Source organism: Panulirus ornatus, chromosome 52 (genome assembly GCF_036320965.1).
Source record: "Panulirus ornatus isolate Po-2019 chromosome 52, ASM3632096v1, whole genome shotgun sequence".
NCBI classification, from domain to species: Eukaryota; Metazoa; Arthropoda; class Malacostraca; order Decapoda; family Palinuridae; genus Panulirus; species Panulirus ornatus.
The window spans coordinates 11,353,387-11,379,571 of NC_092275.1; the positions used below are offsets into that span (position 1 = coordinate 11,353,387).

Below are 26,185 nucleotides of genomic sequence, written 5' to 3' on the forward strand. Positions count from 1 at the left end.
GGGTTGGGCCATTTCTTTCGTCTGTTTCCTTGCGCTACCTCGCAAACTCGGGAGACAGCGACAAAGCAAAAAAAAAAAAAAAAAAAAAAAAAAAATATATATATATATATATATATATATATATATATATATATATATATATATATATATATATATATATATATATATATATATATATGGCGCGGGGGAAAGTGAAAAGTTTTTATCGAGGATGTAAGGCATGTGTACGTGTAGGAAGAGAGGAAAGTGATTGATTCTCAGTGAATGTAGGTTTGCGGCAGGGGTGTGTGATGTCTCCATGGTTGTTTAATTTGTTTATAGATGGGGTTGTTAGGGAGGTGAATGCAAGAGTTTTGGAAAGGGGGGCAAGTATGAAGTCTGTTGGGGATGAGAGAGCTTGGGAAGTGAGTCAGTTGTTGTTCGCTGATGATACAGCGCTGGTGGCTGATTCATATGAGTAACTGCAGAAGCTGGTGACTGAGTTTGGTAAAGTGTGTGAAAGAAGAAAGTTAAGAGTAAATGTGAATAAGAGCAAGGTAATTAGGTACAGTAGGGTTGAGGGTCAAGTCGATTGGGAGGTAAGTTTAAATGGAGAAAAACTGGAGGAAGTAAAGTGTTCTAGATATCTGGGAGTGGATCTGGCAGCGGATGGAACCATGGAAGCGGAAGTTGATCATAGGGTGGGGGAGGGGGCGAAAATCCTGGGAGCCTTGAAGAATGTGTGGAAGTCGAGAACATTACCTCGGAAAGCAAAAATGGGTACGTTTGAAGGAATAGTGGTTCCAACAATGTTGTATGGTTGCGAGGCGTGGGCTATGGATAGAGTTGTGCCCAGGAGGATGGATGTGCTGGAAGTGAGATGTTTGAGGACAATGTGTGGGGTGAGGTGGTTTGATCGAGTAAGTAACGTAAGGGTAAGAGAGATTTGTGGAAATAAAAAGAGCGTGGTTGAGAGAGCAGAAGAGGGTGTTTTGAAATGGTTTGGGCACATGGAGAGAATGAGTGAGGAAAGATTGACCAAGAGGATATATGTGTCGGAGGTGGAGGGAACGAGGAGAAGTGGGAGACGAAATTGGAGGTGGAAAGATGGAGTGAAAAAGATTTTGTGTGATCGGGGCCTGAACATGCAGGAGGGTGAAAGGAGGGCAAGGAATAGAGTGAATTGGATCGATGTGGTATACCGGGGTTGACGTGCTGTCAGTGGATTGAATCAGGGCATGTAAAGCGTCTGGGGTAAACCATGGAAAGCTGTGTAGGTATGTATATTTGCGTGTGTGGACGTATGTATATACATGTGTATGGGGGGGGGGTGGGTTGGGCCATATCTTTCGTCTGTTTCCTTGCGCTACCTCGCAAACGCGGGAGACAGCGACAAAGCAATATATATATATATATATATATATATATATATATATATATATATATATATATATATATATATATATATATATGAAAATTATGGTATTGATTTAGAAGCTTCTGAACTCCGTTTTATAGTCATACATATTGGAATGATGTAAATCTTTAGGAATAAATCTAATTGTTTCATAAAATTAGATAAGAATAAGCTATTAAATGTGGTAGTACGAGTTGTGATGCTGTTACTACTCTTTAGCAGCTGTGGTCTTACCATGTTAAAGTAAGAACCAAACTGAGTCTCAGGTGCATTAGCTACTCTTTACTGAAGCTTTTACCAATATCGTAAAGCTGTTATCCAACATCGTGAAGCTTTATCCAAGATAATTAAACTTTCATCATACTTAGCGAAGCTGTAAAGTATTATCCAAATTAATGAAGCGCTTATCCAACATAGTGAAGCTGTAAAGCTGTTCTCCAACATAGTGTCAATGGGAGGTCTGGGATCAACTCTATAAAATGATTTCTTTGCTAATGGCTCCATTCGCTGCTAAGTTCACTCCCAGATACCTAATACACTTCACTTCCAGTTTTTCTCCATTCAAACTTCAGTCCCAATTAACTTTTTCCTCAATCCTACTGAACCTAACAACCTTGCTCTTATTCACATTTACTCTCAACTTTCTCCTTTCACACATTTTTCCAAACTCAGTCACGAACCTCTGCAGTTTCTCATACCAATCAGCCACTAGAGCTGTATCACTGGCGAACAACAACTGACTAACTTCCCAAGCCCGCTCATCCCCAACTGACTGCATACTTGCCCCTCTCTTCAAAACTCCTGCATTTACCTTCCTAACCACACCCATCCATAAACAAATTAAACAACAATGGGGACATCACACACCTCTGTCGCAAACCGACATTATCTGGAAACCAATCACTCTCCTCTCCTCCTACTCGTACACATGCCTTACATCCTTGGTAAAAACTTTTCCCTGCTTCTAGCAATTTACCTGCCACACCATATACTCTTAAAACCTTCCACAAAGCATCCCTGTCAACCCTATCATACGCCTTCTCCAGATCCATAAATGCCACAAACAAATCCATCTGTTTTTTTAAGTATTTCTCACACTCATTCTTCAAAGCAAACACCTGATCCACACATCCTCTACTTCTTATGAAACCACACTGCTCTTCCCCAGTCTGATGCTCTGTACATGCCTTCACCTTCCCAATAAATACCCACCCATATAATTCCCTAGGAATACTCAACAGACTTATGCCTCTGTTGTTTGAACACTCGCCTTTTTCCCTTTTGCCTTTGTACAATGGCACTATGCATGCATACCCTCAATCCTCAGGCACTTCATCAACCAATCATCAACACAGTCACCTCCTTTCTTAATAGTCTACTGCAATACCATCCAAAACCTCCGCCTTTCCGGGTTTTATCTTCAGCAAGGCTTTTGCCACTCTTCTCTCTTCACCAAACCATTATCGCTGGCCAGAACACCCTATATCTGCCACCCTGCCATTAATCACATTCAACAAACCTTCAAAACAACTCACTCCATCTCCTCCTCATTTCATCACTACCTATCATCACTTACCCCCTTGCCCCCTTCACTGATGTTCCCATTTGTTCTTCTGTCATACGCACGTTACTTACCTTCTTCCAGAACATCTTTTCCCTTAAGTTTAATGATACTCTCTCACTCCAACTCTCATTTGCCTTCTTTTCCAACCCTTGCACCTTCCTCTTAACCTCCTCTCGCTTCCTCTTACACATCTCCCAGCCATTTGCACTATTTCTTTGCAAGTATCGTCCAAACGACTCTCTTTTCTCTTTCACCAACAACTTTACTTCTTTAACCCACTGCTCACTACCCTTTCTAATCTGCCCACCTCCCACGTTTCTCATGCCGCATGCATCTTTTGCACATGCCATCACTGCTTCCCTAAATACATCCCATTTCTCACACACTCCCCTCGGTCATTTGCTCTCACTCTTTTGCCATTTTACACTCAATCTCTCTTGGTACTTCCTCACACAAGTCTTTCCAAGACTCACTCTCACCATTCTCTTCTCCCCGAAATTTTCTCTTCTTTTTCGAAAACCTTTACAAATATTCACCTTCGCCTCCACAAGATAGTGATCAGACTTCCCACCAGCTGCTCCTCTCAGCTTAACATCCAAATGTCTCTCTTTTACACGCATATCAATCAACATGTAATCTAATAATGCCCTTGGACCATTTCTCGTACTCACATACGTATATTTGTGAATATCTTTCTTTTTAAACCAGGGATTTTTAATCAACAGTCTTTCTTTAGTACACAAATCCACAAGCTCTTCACCATTTCCATTTACGACCTTAGTACCCCATGTACATCCATTATATCCTCAATTGCCACATTACTCACCTTCGATTTAAATCACCCATCACTAATACAATGCACCAAAACTGCTGACACGCTCATTCAGCTGCTCCCAAAACACCTGCCCGTCATGATTTTTCATCTCATGACCAGGTGATAAGCACCAATAATCATCCACCTCTCTCCATCCACTTTCACTTTTACCCACATCAATCTAGAATTTACTTTCTTACACTCTATCACATACTCCCACAACTGTTTCAGGAGTAGTGCTACTCCTTCCTTTGTTCTTGTCCTCTCACCAACCCCCGACTTTACTTCCAGGACATTTCCAAACCACTCTTCCCTTTTTCCCTTGAACTTCGTTTCACTCAGAGCCATAACATCGAGGTTTCTTTCCTCAAACAAACTACCTATCTCTCCTTTCTTTTCAACTTGGTTACATCCACATACATTAAGACACCCTAATCTGAACCTTTGAGGCGGATGAGCACTCCCAGCTCCTTATGTCCTCCAGTAGATTGCTGCGAAGGCAATCTCCTTGATTAGTTTCACGAGAGAATAAAAGTTTAATGAATTGCATGATACAAAACAACACAACTGAAGCGACAAGTTGTATCCATTATTCATGTATATAAATACTGACCAGGAAGGTTTGAGGCGAGAGGAGCTCAACAAATTTTACTTTTACAGTTGTCAGAAATTGATAGATGAACAGAGAGAGAGAGAGAGAGAGAGAGAGAGAGAGAGAGAGAGAGAGAGAGAGAGAGAGAGAGAGAGAGAGAGAGAGAGAGAGAGAGAGAGAGAGAGAGAGAGAGAAGATGGGGTGAAGAAATAGTGTGGTATATTCATTATTCGGTCGATTGTTATCCTCAGGACAAGTGTCGTACCACACTGCACTAAGTGTGAATGCATACCTGAGGAATGAGGGTGAGTATGTTCCCTGGGACTCTGCTCTGTCTGGCATGAGATACCTTGACGAAATACTCACGCGCTCAGGAGTATACGGCTCTTTCAAGGTGAGCAGTTATTACCATTCTCCTCTGTTCCCAGTAATTCAATTTTTATAGGATGGACCAAGTATATAAAGCCAATAAAGTTCACCGTAGTGTATACTGAACTTATTAACACCATCAACAGAATAATTCAGGTTTGAGTAATGTACCATACACTTACTGTATATGATGATGTACGACAGTTGTGCGAACTATCATGTTATGAATGTAACGTAACTCGACCTCGAGCTCATTTGTCTTAACACTGTTCTCTCTGTTTCTTCCTGGAAACAGAGTTATTTACTTACTCTTCTGAGTCCTCTTTACGATTCTGTTGGCTTTATGGACAACTTGAGTGACCCACATTTGGATCAGTTCAAGCGAGTCAAGGCGCTGAGATGGGCTTGTCACCTACAGCTCCAGGATTGTGTGGACAACTCTGTCAAACTTTTCAATCAGTGGATGCAAAACCCATCTAATGAGAGGTAAGAATGATAATGCAGCTCACGTAATCATATATCACTGAGACATACTTGCTATTTTCAGAGTTCCTTGTCCAGTATGTTAAAACATTGATTACTGAAAAGAAAACAATATACGTAATAAGTAACTGACTGTGAACCTGTGTGGTAGCATCGTGTCCCCTAACCTGAGAAGCACCGTGTATTGCACTGCTGTCGCTGCTGGTGACATCCAACAATGGGAATTTGCCTGGAATCAATACCTTACTTCCAATGTCGGTTCCGAAAAAGCTACTTTGCTAACTGCGCTTGGCTGTACGAAGCAAATCTGGATCTTATTACGGTTAGTTCAAACCAGAAATTAGTTTCAGAAAACATTTGTGATATATAAAGTAGTAGCTAGTAAGTTTATTTTTTTTTTTTTTTGTCATGTACTATTAAGAGGAAAATACTTCTCTGTACCAGTTATATCATTATCACAATGTACAAGGACGTATTTCCCTCTGCCTCATGTCAATACCATACTTCCAAATTGACGTACGCAACAAACATCTTCTAACATCCTACCTACAATAACTCCAGCACTCAAGAAGGAATATGATAATGCAACACATTGATATTTTCTGTAACTCAGGAATAGTTTAATTGTATAAAACCTTGACCTCAGGTATCTGGAGATGGCTTTTACTGCTGGCTCTGGTGTACGAAAGCAAGACGCCGTAAGAGTGTTCACTTCTGTGGCTTACAACCCTATAGGACGCCCTCTGGCCTGGAACTATTTGCGAGACAAGTTCCATGTGATAACTGATTTGTTAGTATGAATTTGTCTACTGTATGAAGATATATAACATTGAGTCTACTGTATCATGATATATTACATCATGACATTGTCTACTGTCTCATCATATATTACACTGCAATATGACAAAAACTTGGTTCACTTGATGCGATATTCTTACATCATACTACCATAGATATAACGTAGCTTGTAATATGCCTCTTAATATTATGACATAGTTTCTTTCCAGCCTAGGTTCTGGCCTGTTTACCCTCCCCCGTCTCGTTAAGGCAGCAACAGAAACCTTCAACACAGAACTGGAATTAAAAGAGGTAAAGTATCAATAGCAACAATGCCAGGCTACATGTGCTGCTAACAGTATGATATACTTCATTTAAATGAGATGTCCCTTCATCTCAGTTGTTTATGGACATCATACATGTCTTGATGTATTCGGATGACACGATCAAATTATGCAGTGTTGTTTTGATATTCTCCAGCACATTCTCTCGCACATATCGACAATGTGATTACTAGACTTACGTTTTAGAACAAATATACCACAAAACTACGACTGTGATTGTAAGAGTAAGGATGACAACAGGCAATACACACTATTGTAACGATTATGATACAAATTAGAAGAATCCCAGGTGGTCATCATTGTGTGTCACCAACCAGTACAACTCCCATAGTTTACATTACAATATTAAACGCCTCCTTAAATGTAGGCAAGACACGACGTACCAAGAGTCACGATAACACACTGAGAATCATGATGACACACTGAGAAGCATGATGACATGCTGAGTCATGATGACATACTGAGTGTCATGATGACATACTCAGAGTCATGATGACATACTGAGAGTCATGATGATACACTGAGTCATGATGACATACTGAGAATCATGATGACATACTGAGAGTCATCATGACACACTGAGAGTCATGATGACACACTGAGAGTCATGATGACACACTGAGAGTCATGATGAACTACTGAAAGTCATGATGACACACTGAGAGTCATGATGACACACTGAGAGTCAGGATGACATACTGAGAATCATGATGACATACTGAGAGTCAGGATGACACACTGAGGATCATGATGACATACTGAGAGTCACGATGACACACTGAGAGTCATGATAACACACTGAAAGTCATGATGACATACTGAAAGTCATGATGACACACTGAGAGTCATGATGACACATTGAGAATCATGATGACATACTGAGAATCATGATGACATACTGAGAGTCAGAAGACACACTGCGAGTCATGATGACACACTGAGAATCATGATGACACACTGAGAGTCATGATGATACACTGAAAATCATGATGACATACTGAGAGTCATGATGACACACTGAGAATCATGATGACATACTGAGAGTCATGATGACACACTGAGAATCACGATGCCATACTGAGAATCATGATGACATTCTGAGAGTCATGATGACACACTGAGAATCATGATGACATACTGAGAATCATGATGCCATACTGAGAATCATGATGACACACTGAGAGTCATGATGACACACTGAGAATCATGATGACATTCTGAGATCCATGATGACACACTGAAAATCATGATGACATACTGAGAATCATGATGACATACTGAGAATCATGATGACACACTGAGAGTCATGATGACACACTGAGAACCATGATGACACACTGAGAGTCATGATGACACACTGAGAATCATGATGACACACTGAGAGTCATGATGACACACTGAGAGTCATGATGACATACTGAGAATCATGATGACACACTGAGAGTCATGATGACACACTGAAAATCATGATTACATACTGAAAGTCATGATGACACACTGAGAGTCATGATGACACGCTGAGAGTCATGATGACACACTGAGAATCATGATGACACACTGAGAGTCGTGATGACACACTGAGAATCATGATGACACACTGAGAGTCATGATGACACACTGAGAGTCATGATGACACACTGAAAATCATGATGACATACTGAAAGTCATGATGACACACTGAGAGTCATGATGACATACTGAGAATCATGATGACATACTGAGAGTCATGATGACACACTGAGAGTCATGATGACACACTGAGAATCATGATGACATACAGAAAATCATGATTAAATACTGAGAATCATGATGACATACTGAGAATCATGATGACACACTGAGAATTATGATGACACACTGAGAGTCATGATGACACACTGAGAATCATGATGATATACAGAGAATCATGATGAAATACTGAGAATCATGATGACACACTGAGAGTCATGATGACACACTGAGAGTCATGATGACACACTGAGAATCATGATGACACACTGAGAGTCATGATGACACACTGAGAATCATGATGACATACTGAGAGACGTGACGACACACAGAATCATGATGACATATTGAGAGGCTTGATGACACACTGAGAATCATGATGACATACTGACAGTCATGATGACACAGTGAGAGTCATGAGACACACTGATAGTCATGATGACACACTGAGAATCATGATGACATACTGAGAGTCATGATGACACACTGAGAGTCTTGATGACACACTGAGAGTCATGATGACACACTGAGAGACATGATGACACACTGAGAGTCATGATGACACACTGAGAGTCATGATAACACACTGAGAATCATGATGACACACTTAGAGTCATGATGACACTGAGAATCATGATGACACACAGAGAGTCATGATGACACACTGAGAGTCATGATGACACACTGAGAGTCATGATGACACACTGAGAATAATGATGACACACCGAGAGTCATGGTGACACACTGAGAATCATGATGACACACTGAGACTCATGATGAAATACTGAGAATCATGATGACGTACTGAGAGTCATTATGACACACTGAGAATCATGATGACATACTGAGAGTCATGATGACACACTGAGAGTCATGATGACACACTGATAATCATGATGACATACTGATAGTCATGATGACATACTGAGAGTCATGATAACACACTGAGAATCATGATGGCATACTGAGAATCATGATGACACACTGAGAATCATTATGACATACTGAGAGTTATGATGACACATTGAAAATCATGATGACACCCTGAGAATCATGATGACATACTGAAAGTCATGATGAAACACTGAGAGTCATGATGATATACTGAGAATTATGATGACACACAGAATCGTGATGACATACTGAGAATCATGATGACATACTGAGAGACATGATGACACAGTGAGAGTCATGATGACACACTGAGAGTCATGATGACATACTGAGAATCATGATGACATACTGAGAGCCATGATGACACACTGAGAGTCATGATGACATACTGAGAATCATGATGATATACTGAGAGTCATGATGACACACTGAGAATCATGATGACACACTGAGAGTCATGATGACACACTGAGAGTCATGATGACACACTGAGAATCATGATGACATATGAGAGACATGATGACACTCAGAATCATGATGTACTGAGAGTCATGATGGCACACTGAGAATCATGATGACACACTGAGAGTCATGATGACACACTGAGAATCATGATGTCACTCAAACATACAATATCTCCTTGTCATATGTAACACTTGACTACACCTAACTCACACAGCTCATTCTTTCATAACTAGACTTTCCTGCTGCGAGCACTATGCTTTAGCTCTGCCTTTTGGCAAAATGGTGAGAGCAGTAGATAGGAGTAGCAGGTAGGAACATTTAGACAGGATTATTAGGTAGAAGCAGTAGGTAGGAGCATTAGATAGAGGTAGTCATTAGGAACATTAGATAGGATCCTTTGCAAACACTGCACTAGACTAGTCCTCTGCCAGTGGCCTCTTAAGGGTGAGGCACTAAAGGCAAAGAAGTAGCTCTGGATTTCTTTAGTTATGGAAACTATTGGACAGGCATCAGAAATATAAGATAAATAAATAGATGAGATTGAATGGAGAAAAACTTAAGGAAATAAAGTGTTTTAGATACTTAGGAGCACTGAAGAATGTGTGGAAACAGATCATTATGAGTAAAGGCAAAAATGGGTTTCTTTAAAGTTATATTAGTCCTAGCTTTATTTTTTGGATGCAAGGCTTAGGCTACAGATAAGACTTTGGGAAGGAGAGTAGATATGTTGAAAATGAAATGTTTCAGCACAGTATATATATATATATATATATATATATATATATATATATATATATATATATATATATATATATATATATATATATATATATATATATATATATATATATATATATATATTTTTTTTTTTTTTTTCTTTTCTTTTTTTTTTTTTTGCCGGTGTCTCCCGCGTTTGCGAGGTAGCGCAAGGAAACAGACGAAAGAAATGGCCCAACCCACCCCCATACACATGTATATACATACGTCCACACACGCAAATATACATACCTACACAGCTTTCCATGGTTTACCCCAGACGCTTCACATGCCTTGATTCAATCCACTGACAGCACGTCAACCCCGGTATACCACATCGCTCCAATTCACTCTATTCCTTGCCCTCCTTTCACCCTCCTGCATGTTCAGGCCCCGATCACACAAAATCTTTTTCACTCCATCTTTCCACCTCCAATTTGGTCTCCCTCTTCTCCTCGTTCCCTCCACCTCCGACACATATATTCTCTTGGACAATCTTTCCTCACTCATTCTCTCCATGTGACCGAACCATTTCAAAAGACCCTCTTCTGCTCTCTCAACCACGCTCTTTTTATTTCCACACATCTCTCTTACCCTTACGTTACTTACTCGATCAAACCACCTCACACCACACATTGTCCTTAAACATCTCATTTCCAGCACATCCATCCTCCTGCGCACAACTCTATCCATAGCCCACGCCTCGCAACCATACAACATTGTTGGAACCACTATTCCTTCAAACATACCCATTTTTGCTTTCCGAGATAATGTTCTCGACTTCCACACATTCTTCAAGGCTCCCAGAATTTTCGCCGCCTCCCCCACCCTATGATCCACTTCCGCTTCCATGGTTCCATCCGCTGCCAGATCCACTCCCAGATATCTAAAACACTTCACTTCCTCCAGTTTTTCTCCATTCAAACTCACCTCCCAATTGACTTGACCCTCAACCCTACTGTACCTAATAACCTTGCTCTTATTCACATTTACTCTTAACTTTCTTCTCTCACACACTTTACCAAACTCAGTCACCAGCTTCTGCAGTTTCTCACATGAATCAGCCACCAGCGCTGTATCATCAGCGAACAACAACTGACTCACTTCCCAAGCTCTCTCATCCCCAACAGACTTCATACTTGCCCCTCTTTCCAAAACTCTTGCATTCACCTCCCTAACAACCCCACCCTTAAACAAATTAAAGAACCATGGAGACATCACACACCCCTGCCGCAAACCTACATTCACTGAGAACCAATCACTTTCCTCTCTTCCTACACGTACACATGCCTTACATCCTCGATAAGAACTTTTCACTGCTTCTAACAACTTGCCTCCCACACCATATATTCTTAATACCTTCCACAGAGCATTTCTATCAACTCTATCATATGCCTTCCCCAGATCCATAAATGCTACATACAAATCCATTTGCTTTTCTAAGTATTTCTCACATACATTCTTCAAAGCAAACACCTGATCCACACATCCTCTACCACTTCTGAAACCACACTGCTCTTCCCCAATCTGATGCTCTGTACATGCCTTCACCCTCTCAATCAATATCCTCCCATATAATTTACCAGGAATACTCAACAAACTTATACCTCTGTAATTTGAGCACTCACTCTTATCCCCTTTGCCTTTGTACAATGGCACTATGCACGCATTCCGCCAATCCTCACGCACCTCACCATGAGTCATACATACATTAAATAACCTTACCAACCAGTCAACAATACAGTCACCCCCTTTTTTAATTAGAAAGGGTAGTGAGTGGTGGAATGAAGAAGTAAGAGTATTAGTGAAAGAGAAGAGAGAGGCATTTGGACGATTTTTGCAGGGAAAAAATGCAATTGAGTGGGAGATGTATAAAAGAAAGAGACAGGAGGTCAAGAGAAAGGTGCAAGAGGTGAAAAAAAGGGCAAATGAGAGTTGGGTTGAGAGAGTATCATTAAATTTTAGGGAGAATAAAAAGATGTTCTGGAAGGAGGTAAATAAAGTGCGTAAGACAAGGGAGCAAATGGGAACTTCAGTGAAGGGCGCAAATGGGGAGGTGATAACAAGTAGTGGTGATGTGAGAAGGAGATGGAGTGAGTATTTTGAAGGTTTGTTGAATGTGTTTGATGATAGAGTGGCAGATATAGGGTGTTTTGGTCGAGGTGGTGTGCAAAGTGAGAGGGTTAGGGAAAATGATTTGGTAAACAGAGAAGAGGTAGTAAAAGCTTTGCGGAAGATGAAAGCCGGCAAGGCAGCAGGTTTGGATGGTATTGCAGTGGATATATATATATATATATATATATATATATATATATATATATATATATATATATATATATATATATATATATATATATATATATATATATATATATATATATATATATATATGTATATATATATATATATATATATATATATATATATATATATATATATATATATATATATATTATATATATATATATATATATATATATATATATATAAGGCAGCAGGTTTGGATTGTATTGCAGTGGAATTTATTAAAAAAGGGGGTGACTGTATTGTTGACTGGTTGGTAAGGTTATTTAATGTATGTATGACTCATGGTGAGGTGCCTGAGGATTGGCGGAATGCGTGCATAGTGCCATTGTACAAAGGCAAAGGGGATAAGAGTGAGTGCTCAAATTACAGAGGTATAAGTTTGTTGAGTATTCCTGGTAAATTATATGGGAGGGTATTGATTGAGAGGGTGAAGGCATGTACAAAGCATCAGATTGGGGAAGAACAGTGTGGTTTCAGAAGTAGTAGAGGATGTGTGGATCAGGTGTTTGCTTTGAAGAATGTATGTGAGAAATACTTAGAAAAGCAAATGGATTTGTATGTAGCATTTATGGATCTGGAAAAGACATATGATAGAGTTGATAGAGATGCTCTGTGGAAGGTATTAAGAATATATGGTGTGGGAGGAAAGTTGTTAGAAGCAGTGAAAAGTTTTTATCGAGGATGTAAGGCATGTGTACGTGTAGGAAGAGAGGAAAGTGATTGGATCTCAGTGAATGTTGGTTTGCGGCAGGGGTGTGTGATGTCTCCATGGTTGTTTAATTTGTTTATGGATGGGGTTGTTAGGGAGGTAAATGCAAGAGTTTTGGAAAGAGGGGCAAGTATGAAGTCTGTTGGGGATGAGAGAGCTTGGGGAAGTGAGTCAGTTGTTGTTCGCTGATGATACAGCGCTGGTGGCTGATTCATGTGAGAAACTGCAGAAGCTGGTGACTGAGTTTGGTAAAGTGTGTGGAAAAAGAAAGTTAAGAGTAAATGTGAATAAGAGCAAGGTTATTAGGTACAGTAGGGTTGAGGGTCAATTCAATTGGGAGGTGAGTTTGAATGGAGAAAAACTGGAGGAAGTGAAGTGTTTTAGATATCTGGGAGTGGATCTGGCAGCGGATGGAACCATGGAAGCGGAAGTGGATCATAGGGTGGGGGAGGGGGCGAAAATTCTGGGACCCTTGAAGAATGTGTGGAAGTCGAGAACATTATCTCGGAAAGCAAAAATGGGTATGTTTGAAGGAATAGTGGTTCCAACAGTGTTGTATGGTTGCGAGGCGTGGGCTATGGATAGAGTTGTGCGCAGGAGGATGGATGTGCTGGAAATGAGATGTTTGAGGACAATGTGTGGTGTGAGGTGGTTTGATCGAGTGAGTAACGTAAGGGTAAGAGAGATGTGTGGAAATAAAAAGAGCGTGGTTGAGAGAGCAGAAGAGGGTGCTTTGAAGTGGTTTGGGCACATGGAGAGAATGAGTAAGGAAAGATTGACCAAGAGGATATATGTGTCGGAGGTGGAGGGAACGAGGAGAAGAGGGAGACCAAATTGGAGGTGGAAAGATGGAGTGAAAAAGATTTTGTGTGATCGGGGCCTGAACATGCAGGAGGGTGAAAGGAGGGCAAGGAATAGAGTGAATTGGAGCGATGTGGTATACCGGGGTTGACGTGCTGTCAGTGGATTGAATCAAGGCATGTGAAGCGTCTGGGGTAAACCATGGAAAGCTGTGTAGGTATGTATATTTGCGTGTGTGGACGTATGTATATACATGTGTATGGGGGGGGGGGTTGGGCCATTTCTTTCGTCTGTTTCCTTGCGCTACCTCGCAAACGCGGGAGACAGCGACAAAGTATAATAAAAAAAATAATGTTTCATTTTTACTTTGTCGCTGTCTCCCGCCTTAGCAAGGTTGCGCAAGGAAACATACGAGAGAATGGCCCAACCCACCCACATACACATGTATTTTACATACACGTCCACACACATGCATATACATACTTATACATTTCAACGTTATACTATTCATACGTACACATACATATACATATATACACATGTACATAATTCATACTTGCTGCCTTCATTCATTCATTCCTTCGCCCCCGACACGCATGAAATGACACCCAATCCTCCCTTTACACGCGCGAGGTAGCGCTAGGAAAAGACAACATAGGCTATCACTCAATCTCTATTTGTCATGTTATAATGCACCGAAACCACAGCTCCCTTTCCACATCCAGGCCCCACAGAAACTTTCCATGGTTTGCCCCAGACGCTTCACATGCCCTGGTTCAATACATTGGCAGTACGTCGACCACGGTATACCACATCGTCACAATTCACTCTATTCCTTGCCCTCCTTTCACCCTCCTGCATGTTCAGGCCCCGATCACACAAAATCTTTTTCACTCCATCTTTCCACCTCCAATTTGGTCTCCCTCTTCTCCTCGTTCCCTCCACCTCCGACACATATATTCTCTTGGACAATCTTTCCTCACTCATTCTCTCCATGTGACCGAACCATTTCAAAAGACCCTCTTCTGCTCTCTCAACCACGCTCTTTTTATTTCCACACATCTCTCTTACCCTTACGTTACTTACTCGATCAAACCACCTCACACCACACATTGTCCTTAAACATCTCATTTCCAGCACATCCATCCTCCTGCGCACAACTCTATCCATAGCCCACGCCTCGCAACCATACAACATTGTTGGAACCACTATTCCTTCAAACATACCCATTTTTGCTTTCCGAGATAATGTTCTCGACTTCCACACATTCTTCAAGGCTCCCAGAATTTTCGCCGCCTCCCCCACCCTATGATCCACTTCCGCTTCCATGGTTCCATCCGCTGCCAGATCCACTCCCAGATATCTAAAACACTTCACTTCCTCCAGTTTTTCTCCATTCAAACTCACCTCCCAATTGACTTGACCCTCAACCCTACTGTACCTAATAACCTTGCTCTTATTCACATTTACTCTTAACTTTCTTCTCTCACACACTTTGCCAAACTCAGTCACCAGCTTCTGCAGTTTCTCACATGAATCAGCCACCAGCGCTGTATCATCAGCGAACAACAACTGACTCACTTCCCAAGCTCTCTCATCCCCAACAGACTTCATACTTGCCCCTCTTTCCAAAACTCTTGCATTCACCTCCCTAACAACCCCACCCTTAAACAAATTAAAGAACCATGGAGACATCACACACCCCTGCCGCAAACCTACATTCACTGAGAACCAATCACTTTCCTCTCTTCCTACACGTACACATGCCTTACATCCTCGATAAGAACTTTTCACTGCTTCTAACAACTTGCCTCCCACACCATATATTCTTAATACCTTCCAGAGAGCATCTCTATCAACTCTATCATATGCCTTCTCCAGATCCATAAATGCTACATACAAATCCATTTGCTTTTCTAAGTATTTCTCACATACATTCTTCAAAGCAAACACTTGATCCACACATCCTCTACCACTTCTGAAACCACACTGCTCTTCCCCAATCTGATGCTCTGTACATGCCTTCACCCTCTCAATCAATATCCTCCCATATAATTTACCAGGAATACTCAACAAACTTATACCTCTGTAATTTGAGCACTCACTCTTATCCCCTTTGCCTTTGTACAATGGCACTATGCACGCATTCCGCCAATCCTCACGCACCTCACCATGAGTCATACATACATTAAATAACCTTACCAACCAGTCAACAATACAGTCACCCCCTTTTTTAATTAGAAAGGGTAGTGAGTGGTGGGATGAAGAAGTAAGAGTATTAGTGAAAGAGAAGAGAGAGGCATTTGGACGATTTTTGCAGGGAAAAAATGCAATTGAGTGGGAGATGTATAAAAGAAAGAGACAGGAGGTCAAGAGAAAGGTGCAAGAGGTGAAAAAAAGGGCAAATGAGAGTTGGGTTGAGAGAGTATCATTAAATTTTAGGGAGAATAAAAAGATGTTCTGGAAGGAGGTAAATAAAGTGCGTAAGACAAGGGAGCAAATGGGAACTTCAGTGAAGGGCGCAAATGGGGAGGTGATAACAAGTAGTGGTGATGTGAGAAGGAGATGGAGTGAGTATTTTGAAGGTTTGTTGAATGTGTTTGATGATAGAGTGGCAGATATAGGGTGTTTTGGTCGAGGTGGTGTGCAAAGTGAGAGGGTTAGGGAAAATGATTTGGTAAACAGAGAAGAGGTAGTAAAAGCTTTGCGGAAGATGAAAGCCGGCAAGGCAGCAGGTTTGGATGGTATTGCAGTGGATATATATATATATATATATATATATATATATATATATATATATATATATATATATATATATATATATATATATATATATATATATATATATATATATATATATATATATATATGTATATATATATATATATATATATATATATATATATATATATATATATATATATATATATATATATATATATATATATATATATATATATATATATATATATAAGGCAGCAGGTTTGGATTGTATTGCAGTGGAATTTATTAAAAAAGGGGGTGACTGTATTGTTGACTGGTTGGTAAGGTTATTTAATGTATGTATGACTCATGGTGAGGTGCCTGAGGATTGGCGGAATGCGTGCATAGTGCCATTGTACAAAGGCAAAGGGGATAAGAGTGAGTGCTCAAATTACAGAGGTATAAGTTTGTTGAGTATTCCTGGTAAATTATATGGGAGGGTATTGATTGAGAGGGTGAAGGCATGTACAGAGCATCAGATTGGGGAAGAACAGTGTGGTTTCAGAAGTAGTAGAGGATGTGTGGATCAGGTGTTTGCTTTGAAGAATGTATGTGAGAAATACTTAGAAAAGCAAATGGATTTGTATGTAGCATTTATGGATCTGGAAAAGACATATGATAGAGTTGATAGAGATGCTCTGTGGAAGGTATTAAGAATATATGGTGTGGGAGGAAAGTTGTTAGAAGCAGTGAAAAGTTTTTATCGAGGATGTAAGGCATGTGTACGTGTAGGAAGAGAGGAAAGTGATTGGATCTCAGTGAATGTTGGTTTGCGGCAGGGGTGTGTGATGTCTCCATGGTTGTTTAATTTGTTTATGGATGGGGTTGTTAGGGAGGTAAATGCAAGAGTTTTGGAAAGAGGGGCAAGTATGAAGTCTGTTGGGGATGAGAGAGCTTGGGAAGTGAGTCAGTTGTTGTTCGCTGATGATACAGCGCTGGTGGCTGATTCATGTGAGAAACTGCAGAAGCTGGTGACTGAGTTTGGTAAAGTGTGTGGAAAAAGAAAGTTAAGAGTAAATGTGAATAAGAGCAAGGTTATTAGGTACAGTAGGGTTGAGGGTCAATTCAATTGGGAGGTGAGTTTGAATGGAGAAAAACTGGAGGAAGTGAAGTGTTTTAGATATCTGGGAGTGGATCTGGCAGCGGATGGAACCATGGAAGCGGAAGTGGATCATAGGGTGGGGGAGGGGGCGAAAATTCTGGGACCCTTGAAGAATGTGTGGAAGTCGAGAACATTATCTCGGAAAGCAAAAATGGGTATGTTTGAAGGAATAGTGGTTCCAACAGTGTTGTATGGTTGCGAGGCGTGGGCTATGGATAGAGTTGTGCGCAGGAGGATGGATGTGCTGGAAATGAGATGTTAGAGGACAATGTGTGGTGTGAGGTGGTTTGATCGAGTGAGTAACGTAAGGGTAAGAGAGATGTGTGGAAATAAAAAGAGCGTGGTTGAGAGAGCAGAAGAGGGTGCTTTGAAGTGGTTTGGGCACATGGAGAGAATGAGTGAGGAAAGATTGACCAAGAGGATATATGTGTCGGAGGTGGAGGGAACGAGGAGAAGAGGGAGACCAAATTGGAGGTGGAAAGATGGAGTGAAAAAGATTTTGTGTGATCGGGGCCTGAACATGCAGGAGGGTGAAAGGAGGGCAAGGAATAGAGTGAATTGGAGCGATGTGGTATACCGGGGTTGACGTGCTGTCAGTGGATTGAATCAAGGCATGTGAAGCGTCTGGGGTAAACCATGGAAAGCTGTGTAGGTATGTATATTTGCGTGTGTGGACGTATGTATATACATGTGTATGGGGGGGGGGGGTTGGGCCATTTCTTTCGTCTGTTTCCTTGCGCTACCTCGCAAACGCGGGAGACAGCGACAAAGTATAATAAAAAAAAATAATTTCATTTTACTTTGTCGCTGTCTCCCGCCTTAGCAAGGTTGCGCAAGGAAACATACGAGAGAATGGCCCAACCCACCCACATACACATGTATTTACATACACGTCCACACACATGCATATACATACCTATACATTTCAACGTATACATATTCATACGTACACATACATATACATATATACACATGTACATAATTCATACTTGCTGCCTTCATTCATTCATTCCCTTCGCCACCCCGACACGCATGAAATGACACCCAATCCTCCCTTTACACGCGCGAGGTAGCGCTAGGAAAAGACAACATAGGCTACACTCAATCTCTATTTGTCATGTATAATGCACCGAAACCACAGCTCCCTTTCCACATCCAGGCCCCACAGAACTTTCCATGGTTTACCCCAGACGCTTCACATGCCCTGGTTCAATACATTGGCAGTACGTCGACCACGGTATACCACATCGTCACAATTCACTCCATTCCTTGCACGCCTTTCACCCTCCTGTATATTCAAGCCCCTATTGCTCAAAATCTTTTTCACTCCATCCTCCACCTCCAATTTTTCTCCCGCTTCTTTCTTGTTCCCTCTACCTCTGTCACTTATATCCTCTTTGTCAATCTTTCCTCACTCATTCTCTCCATGTGACCAAACCATTTCAATACACCCTCTTCTACTCTCTCAATCACACTCTTTTTATTGCCACACATCTCTTACCCTTTCATTATTTACTTGATCAAACCACCTCACACCACATATTGTCCTCAAACATCTCATTTCCAACACATCCACCCTACTCCGCACAACCCTATCTATAGCCCACGCCTCGCAACCATATAGCATTCTTGGAACCACTATTCCCTCAGACATACCCATTTTTGCTTTCCGAGATAATGCTCTCGACTTCCACACATTCTTCAGTGCTCCCAGAACTTTCGCCCGCTCCCCCACCCTGTGACTCACTTCTGCTTCTATGGTTCAGATATCTAAAACACTTCACTTCCTCCAGTTTTTATTCCATTCAAACTTACCTCCCAATTGACTTGTCCTTCATCCCTACTGCACCTAATAACCTCGCTCTTATTTTGCGACAAAGCAAAATATCTATATATATATATATATATATATATTTTTTTTTTATTTATTATACTTTGTCGCTGTCTCCCGCGTTTGCGAGGTAGCGCAAGGAAACAGACGAAAGAAATGGCCCAACCCCCCCCCCATACACATGTATATACATACGTCCACACACGCAAATATACATACCTACACAGCTTTCCATGGTTTACCCCAGACGCTTCACATGCCTTGATTCAATCCACTGACAGCACGTCAACCCCGGTATACCACATCGCTCCAATTCACTCTATTCCTTGCCCTCCTTTCACCCTCCTGCATGTTCAGGCCCCGATCACACAAAATCTTTTTCACTCTATCTTTCCACCTCCAATTTGGTCTCCCTCTTCTCCTCGTTCCCTCCACCTCCGACACATATATCCTCTTGGTCAATCTTTCCTCACTCATTCTCTCCATGTGCCCAAACCACTTCAAAACACCCTCTTCTGCTCTCTCAACCACGCTCTTTTTATTTCCACACATCTCTCTTACCCTTACGTTACTCACTCGATCAAACCACCTCACACCACACATTGTCCTCAAACATCTCATTTCCAGCACATCCATCCTCCTGCGCACAACTCTATCCATAGCCCACGCCTCGCAACCATACAACATTGTTGGAACCACTATTCCTTCAAACATACCCATTTTTGCTTTCCGAGATAATGTTCTCGACTTCCACTCATTCTTCAAGGCCCCCAGAATATTCGCCCCCTCCCCCACCCTATGATCCACCTCCGCTTCCATGGTTCCATCCGCTGCCAGATCCACTCCCAGATATCTAAAACACTTCACTTCCTCCAGTTTTTCTCCATTCAAACTCACCTCCCAATTGACTTGACCCTCAACCCTACTGTACCTAATAACCTTGCTCTTATTCACATTTACTCTTAACTTTCTTCTTCCACACACTTTACCAAACTCAGTCACCAGCTTCTGCAGTTTCTCACATGAATCAGCCACCAGCGCTGTATCATCAGCGAACAACAACTGACTCACTTCCAAAGCTCTCTCATCCCCAACAGACTTCATACTTGCCCCTCTTTCCAAAACTCTTGCATTTACCTCCCTAACAACCCCATCCATAAACAAATTAAACAACCATGGAGACATCACACACCCCTGCCGCAAACCTACATTCACTGAGAACCAATCACTTTCCTCTCTTCCTACCCGTACACATGCCTTACATCCTCGATAAAAACTTTTCACTGCTTCTAACAACTTTCCTCCCACACCATATATTCTTAATACCTTCCACAGAGCATCTCTATCAACTCTATCATATGCCTTCTCCAGATCCATAAATGCTACATACAAATCCATTTGCTTTTCTAAGTATTTCTCACATACATTCTTCAAACACCTGATCCACACATCCTCTACCACTTCTGAAACCACACTGCTCTTCCCCAATCTGATGCTCTGTACATGCCTTCACCCTCTCAATCAATACCCTCCCATATGATTTACCAGGAATACTCAACAAACTTATACCTCTGTAATTTGAGCACTCACTCTTATCCCCTTTGCCTTTGTACAATGGCACTATGCACGCATTCCGCCAATCCTCACGCACCTCACCATGAGTCATACATACATTAAATAACCTTACCAACCAGTCAACAAAACAGTCACCCCCTTTTTTAATAAATTCCACTGCAATACCATCCAAACCTGCTGCCTTGCCGGCTTTCATCTTCCGCAAAGCTTTCACTACCTCTTTTCTGTTTACCAAATCATTTTCCCTAACCCTCTCACTTTGCACACCACCTCGACCAAAACACCCTATATCTGCCACTCTATCATCAAACACATTCAACAAACCTTCAAAATACTCACTCCATCTCCTTCTCACATCACCACTACTTGTTATCACCTCCCCATTTGCGCCCTTCACTGAAGTTCCCATTTGCTCCCTTGTCTTACGCACTTTATTTACCTCCTTCCAGAACATCTTTTTATTCTCCCTAAAATTTAATGATACTCTCTCACCCCAACTCTCATTTGCCCTTTCTTTCACCTCTTGCACCTTTCTCTTGACCTCCTGTCTCTTTATTTTATACATCTCCCACTCACTTGCATTTTTTCCCTGCAAAAATCGTCCAAATGCCTCTCTCTTCTCTTTCACTAATACTCTTACTTCTTCATCCCACCACTCACTACCCTTTCTAATCAACCCACCTCCCACTCTTCTCATGCCACAAGCATCTTTTGCGCAATCCATCACTGATTCCCTAAATACATCCCATTCCTCCCCCACTCCCCTTACTTCCATTGTTCTCACCTTTTTCCATTCTGTACTCAGTCTCTCCTGGTACTTCCTCACACAGGTCTCCTTCCCAAGCTCACTTACTCTCACCACCCTCTTCACCCCAACATTCACTCTTCTTTCCTGAAAACCCATACAAATCTTCACCTTAGCCTCCACAAGATAATGATCAGACATCCCTCCAGTTGCACCTCTCAGCACATTAACATCCAAAAGTCTCTCTTTCGCACGCCTGTCAATTAACACGTAATCCAATAACGCTCTCTGGCCATGTCTCCTACTTACATAAGTATACTTATGTATATCTCGCTTTTTAAACCAGGTATTCCCAATCATCAGTCCTTTTTCAGCACATAAATCTACAAGCTCTTCACCATTTCCATTTACAACACTGAACACCCCATGTATACCAATTATTCCCTCAACTGCCACATTACTCACCTTTGCATTCAAATCACCCATCACTATAACCCGGTCTCGTGCATCAAAACCACTAACACACTCATTCAGCTGCTCCCAAAACACTTGCCTCTCATGATCTTTCTTCTCATGCCCAGGTGCATATGCACCAATAATCACCCACCTCTCTCCATCAACTTTCAGTTTTACCCATATTAATCGAGAATTTACTTTCTTACATTCTATCACATACTCCCACAACTCCTGTTTCAGGAGTATTGCTACTCCTTCCCTTGCTCTTGCCCTCTCACTAACCCCTGACTTTACTCCCCAGACATTCCCAAACCACTCTTCCCCTTTACCCTTGAGCTTCGTTTCACTCAGAGCCAAAACATCCAGGTTCCTTTCCTCAAACATACTACCTATCTCTCCTTTTTTCACATCTTGGTTACATCCACACACATTTAGGCACCCCACTCTGAGCCTTCGAGGAGGATGAGCACTCCCCGCGTGACTCCTTCTGTTTCCCATTTTAGAAAGTTAATACAAGGAGGGGAGGATTTCTGGCCCCCCGCTCCCGTCCCCTCTAGTCGCTTTCTACGACACGCGAGGAATACGTGGGAAGTATTCTTTCACCCCTATCCCCAGGGATAATATGCATATATATATACATATACACATACACACACATGCACATACATACGCACATATACACACACATACACATACATATATATACATATGAAAAATGTAAGAAACAATTTAGAAAACTGAAACTTCTAGCTTGAAATGAATGAACAAATGAATATCACATAATGGTTCAACCTCTGGCTATGGAAAAAGGAAATGTATAACTTATTTACACAAACGTCAATAGCAGTTCTCATCAATTTAACCACTGTATCAATAAGCTTCAATGTCTAAGCTACATTTTTCTCCAATTTCACTATTTTCTTGTCAAAACACCATGTATGAAAACTATCACTCCAGTAACACAACTATAAACATTTACTTCCCCTTTAAAAAAAGTTCTGGGGAAGTCTGTCTCGATACACTGCGGGAAACTCTACCACCTGGCGAGGTTTGTGTTGCAATGGTTCCCGATTCACAAACATAGTAGCATCACTGGTGGGCCAAGGTAGTTCCGTTTGCGAAGAGGCGCTTTATATGATGTCTTGACACACGATGATCTTAACGAGGTGATGATAGAGGTGATGATAGGTGATGAGAGGTGATGATAGAGGTCCAGTGGAAGTGTTGTTCAGCGATGGGCAATTTCCTTGCCATGCTGAAGGACACAGTTCCCGTCACATGCTGCCATCATCCATTCCTGCCGCCACTCCGCAACACATAATATGACACCCTCTCCCCCCGCGTGCACACGAAATAGCGCTAGGAAACCACAACAAAGGGCACATTCGTTCACACTCAGCCTTTAGCTGACATGTGTAATATATATATATATATATATATATATATATATATATATATATATATATATATATATATATATATATATATATATATATATATATATATATATATATACATATATATATATATATATATATATATATACATATATATATATATATATATATATATATATATATATATATATATATATATATATATATATATATATATATATATATATATATATTACACATGTCAGCTAAAGGCTGAGTGTGAACGAATGTGCCCTTTGTTGTGGTTTCCTAGCGCTATTTCGTGTGCACGCGGGGGGAGAGGGTGTCATTTTATGTGTTGCGGAGTGGCGGCAGGAATGGATGATGGCAGCATGTATGAATATGTACATGTGTATATATGTATTTGTCTGTGTATGTATATGTATGTATTGGTATGTATATGTACGTGTGTGTTTTGTAAAGTGTGTGAAAGAAGAAAACTGACAATAAATGTGAATAAGAGAAAGGTTATTAGGTACAGTAGGATTGAGGAACAAGTCAATTGGGAGGTAAGTTTGAATGGAGAAAAACTGGAGGAAGTGAAGTGTTTTAGATATCTGGGAGTGGATTTGGCAGCGGATGGAACCATGGAAGCTGAAGTGAATCATAGGGTGGGGGAGGTGGGGAAAGTTCTGGGAGCGTTGAAAAATGTGTGGAAGCCGAGAACGTTATCATGGAAAGCAAAAATGAGTATGTTTGAAGGAATAGTGGTTCCAACAATGTTATATGGTTGCGAGGCGTGGTCTATAGATAAAGTTGTGCGGAGGAGGGTGGATGTGCTGGAAATGAGATGTTTGAGGACAATATGTGGTGTGAGGTGGTTTGATCGAGTGAGTAATGAAAGGGTAAGAGAGATGTATGGTAATAAAAAGAATGTGGTTGAGAGAGCAGAAGAGGGTGTTTTGAAATGGTTTGGTCACATGGAGAGAATGAGTGAGGAAAGATTGACCAAGAGGATATATGTGTCAGAGGTGGAGGGAACGAGGAGAAGTGGGAGACCAAATTGGAGGTGGAAAGATGTAGTGAAAAAGATTTTGAGTGATCGGGGCCTGAACATGCAGGGGGGGTGAAAGGCGGGCAAGGAATGGAGTGAACTGGAACGATGTGGTATACCGGAGTCGACGTGCTGTCAATGGATTGCTTATTTCCACGCTTTGGATAAGCATGTGAGTGAGGTACACTTACATAGTCTGAGTGGTAGATATACAGGAATACTTACGGAGTAATTACTATGGTTTATACAGTATGCACTTAGTTGATTATTGAATAATGATAATTACACTAATACAGTGGTGTGTGTATATGTTTGTGTGTGTGTGTGTGTGTGTGTGTGTGTGTGTGTGTGTGTGTGTGTGTGTGTGTGTGTGTGTGTATAGCGGATTACGTTAGATGGCAAAGTTAAGGAGTGGTTAGAAATGATTTAGTCTATTGACAGGCAGAGAAGGGCTAATGATCAGTCCAAAAAATGTTTTTCCAATGACTTTGTTAGCTCATCTAAAAGAGAAAGATATGTAGCCTCTTGTATTTTGTTCCACTGTAATAGATTTCTGATGATAGACTGGTTTTCCATAGCATTCACATATAAGGTAATTCACCATCCACTACCTTTTCCATTTTCTTTCCAGCTGAAATTGTTTAAGGAGGAATACTCCAGCCATTTAAAAACAGCCAAACGAGCAGTTGACCAAGCAGTTGAGAGAACAAGCAACAACATTGCCTGGATGAACAGGAGCTACGATGTTATTGTTCAGTGGTTCGAAGATAACGGGTATTCTAACAAAATCAGAAACACTGCAGTTCTTAAGCAGTAGCATAAGCTTAAAAAATCTTGTAAACTAAAGCCTTAGGCTATTATATTTTCTTAATAAAGCAACATTTCATAGGTATGATTTGTATTTGTAGATGTAAATGACTAAGTGATCCAATAACCAATTATGTCAATATACTAATGTAAATAAAAAGACATGAAAATATGAATTATCATTGGTAAATACCAAAATAGCATACAAACGTATACATTACTTTTTCTTAAGGCAATAATTTATCAGTGCCAAAACGCAGTTTCTACTTATGTCTCTTTCTAGAAAAATCTCATTTGTTTCTGTCTTTCATTTCCTGCTATTACGATTCACCTCAGCAATAACAAAAATGTTGGCCGTAACTATATCCTCCACTTTATCCTGGAAACTCCATATAATAAACATTAAAAGATCTACTTCCCACAAACTGGGGAAGTTATACAGGTGGCGTAATTATTTTCTAATGAGGAGCTTTTTCA

At 40.9% G+C, this 26,185-nt stretch overlaps 1 protein-coding gene across 3 annotated transcripts in view; it reads left to right on the forward strand.

The window, feature by feature from the left end:
- The window catches only part of LOC139765060 (aminopeptidase N-like), a 127,062-nt gene extending 101,184 nt beyond the window's left edge, over positions 1-25,878 (forward strand). For all 3 annotated transcript variants that reach the window (XM_071692151.1, XM_071692152.1, XM_071692153.1), the window contains exons 14-19: positions 4,618-4,760; positions 5,031-5,221; positions 5,370-5,540; positions 5,865-6,008; positions 6,226-6,307; positions 25,533-25,878. In XM_071692151.1, coding sequence (XP_071548252.1) covers positions 4,618-4,760; positions 5,031-5,221; positions 5,370-5,540; positions 5,865-6,008; positions 6,226-6,307; positions 25,533-25,718 — 917 coding nt within the window. In that variant the 3' untranslated portion in view covers positions 25,719-25,878. The remainder of the gene's footprint in view (positions 1-4,617; positions 4,761-5,030; positions 5,222-5,369; positions 5,541-5,864; positions 6,009-6,225; positions 6,308-25,532) is intronic.
- The last annotated feature ends 307 nt before the right edge of the window (positions 25,879-26,185 follow it).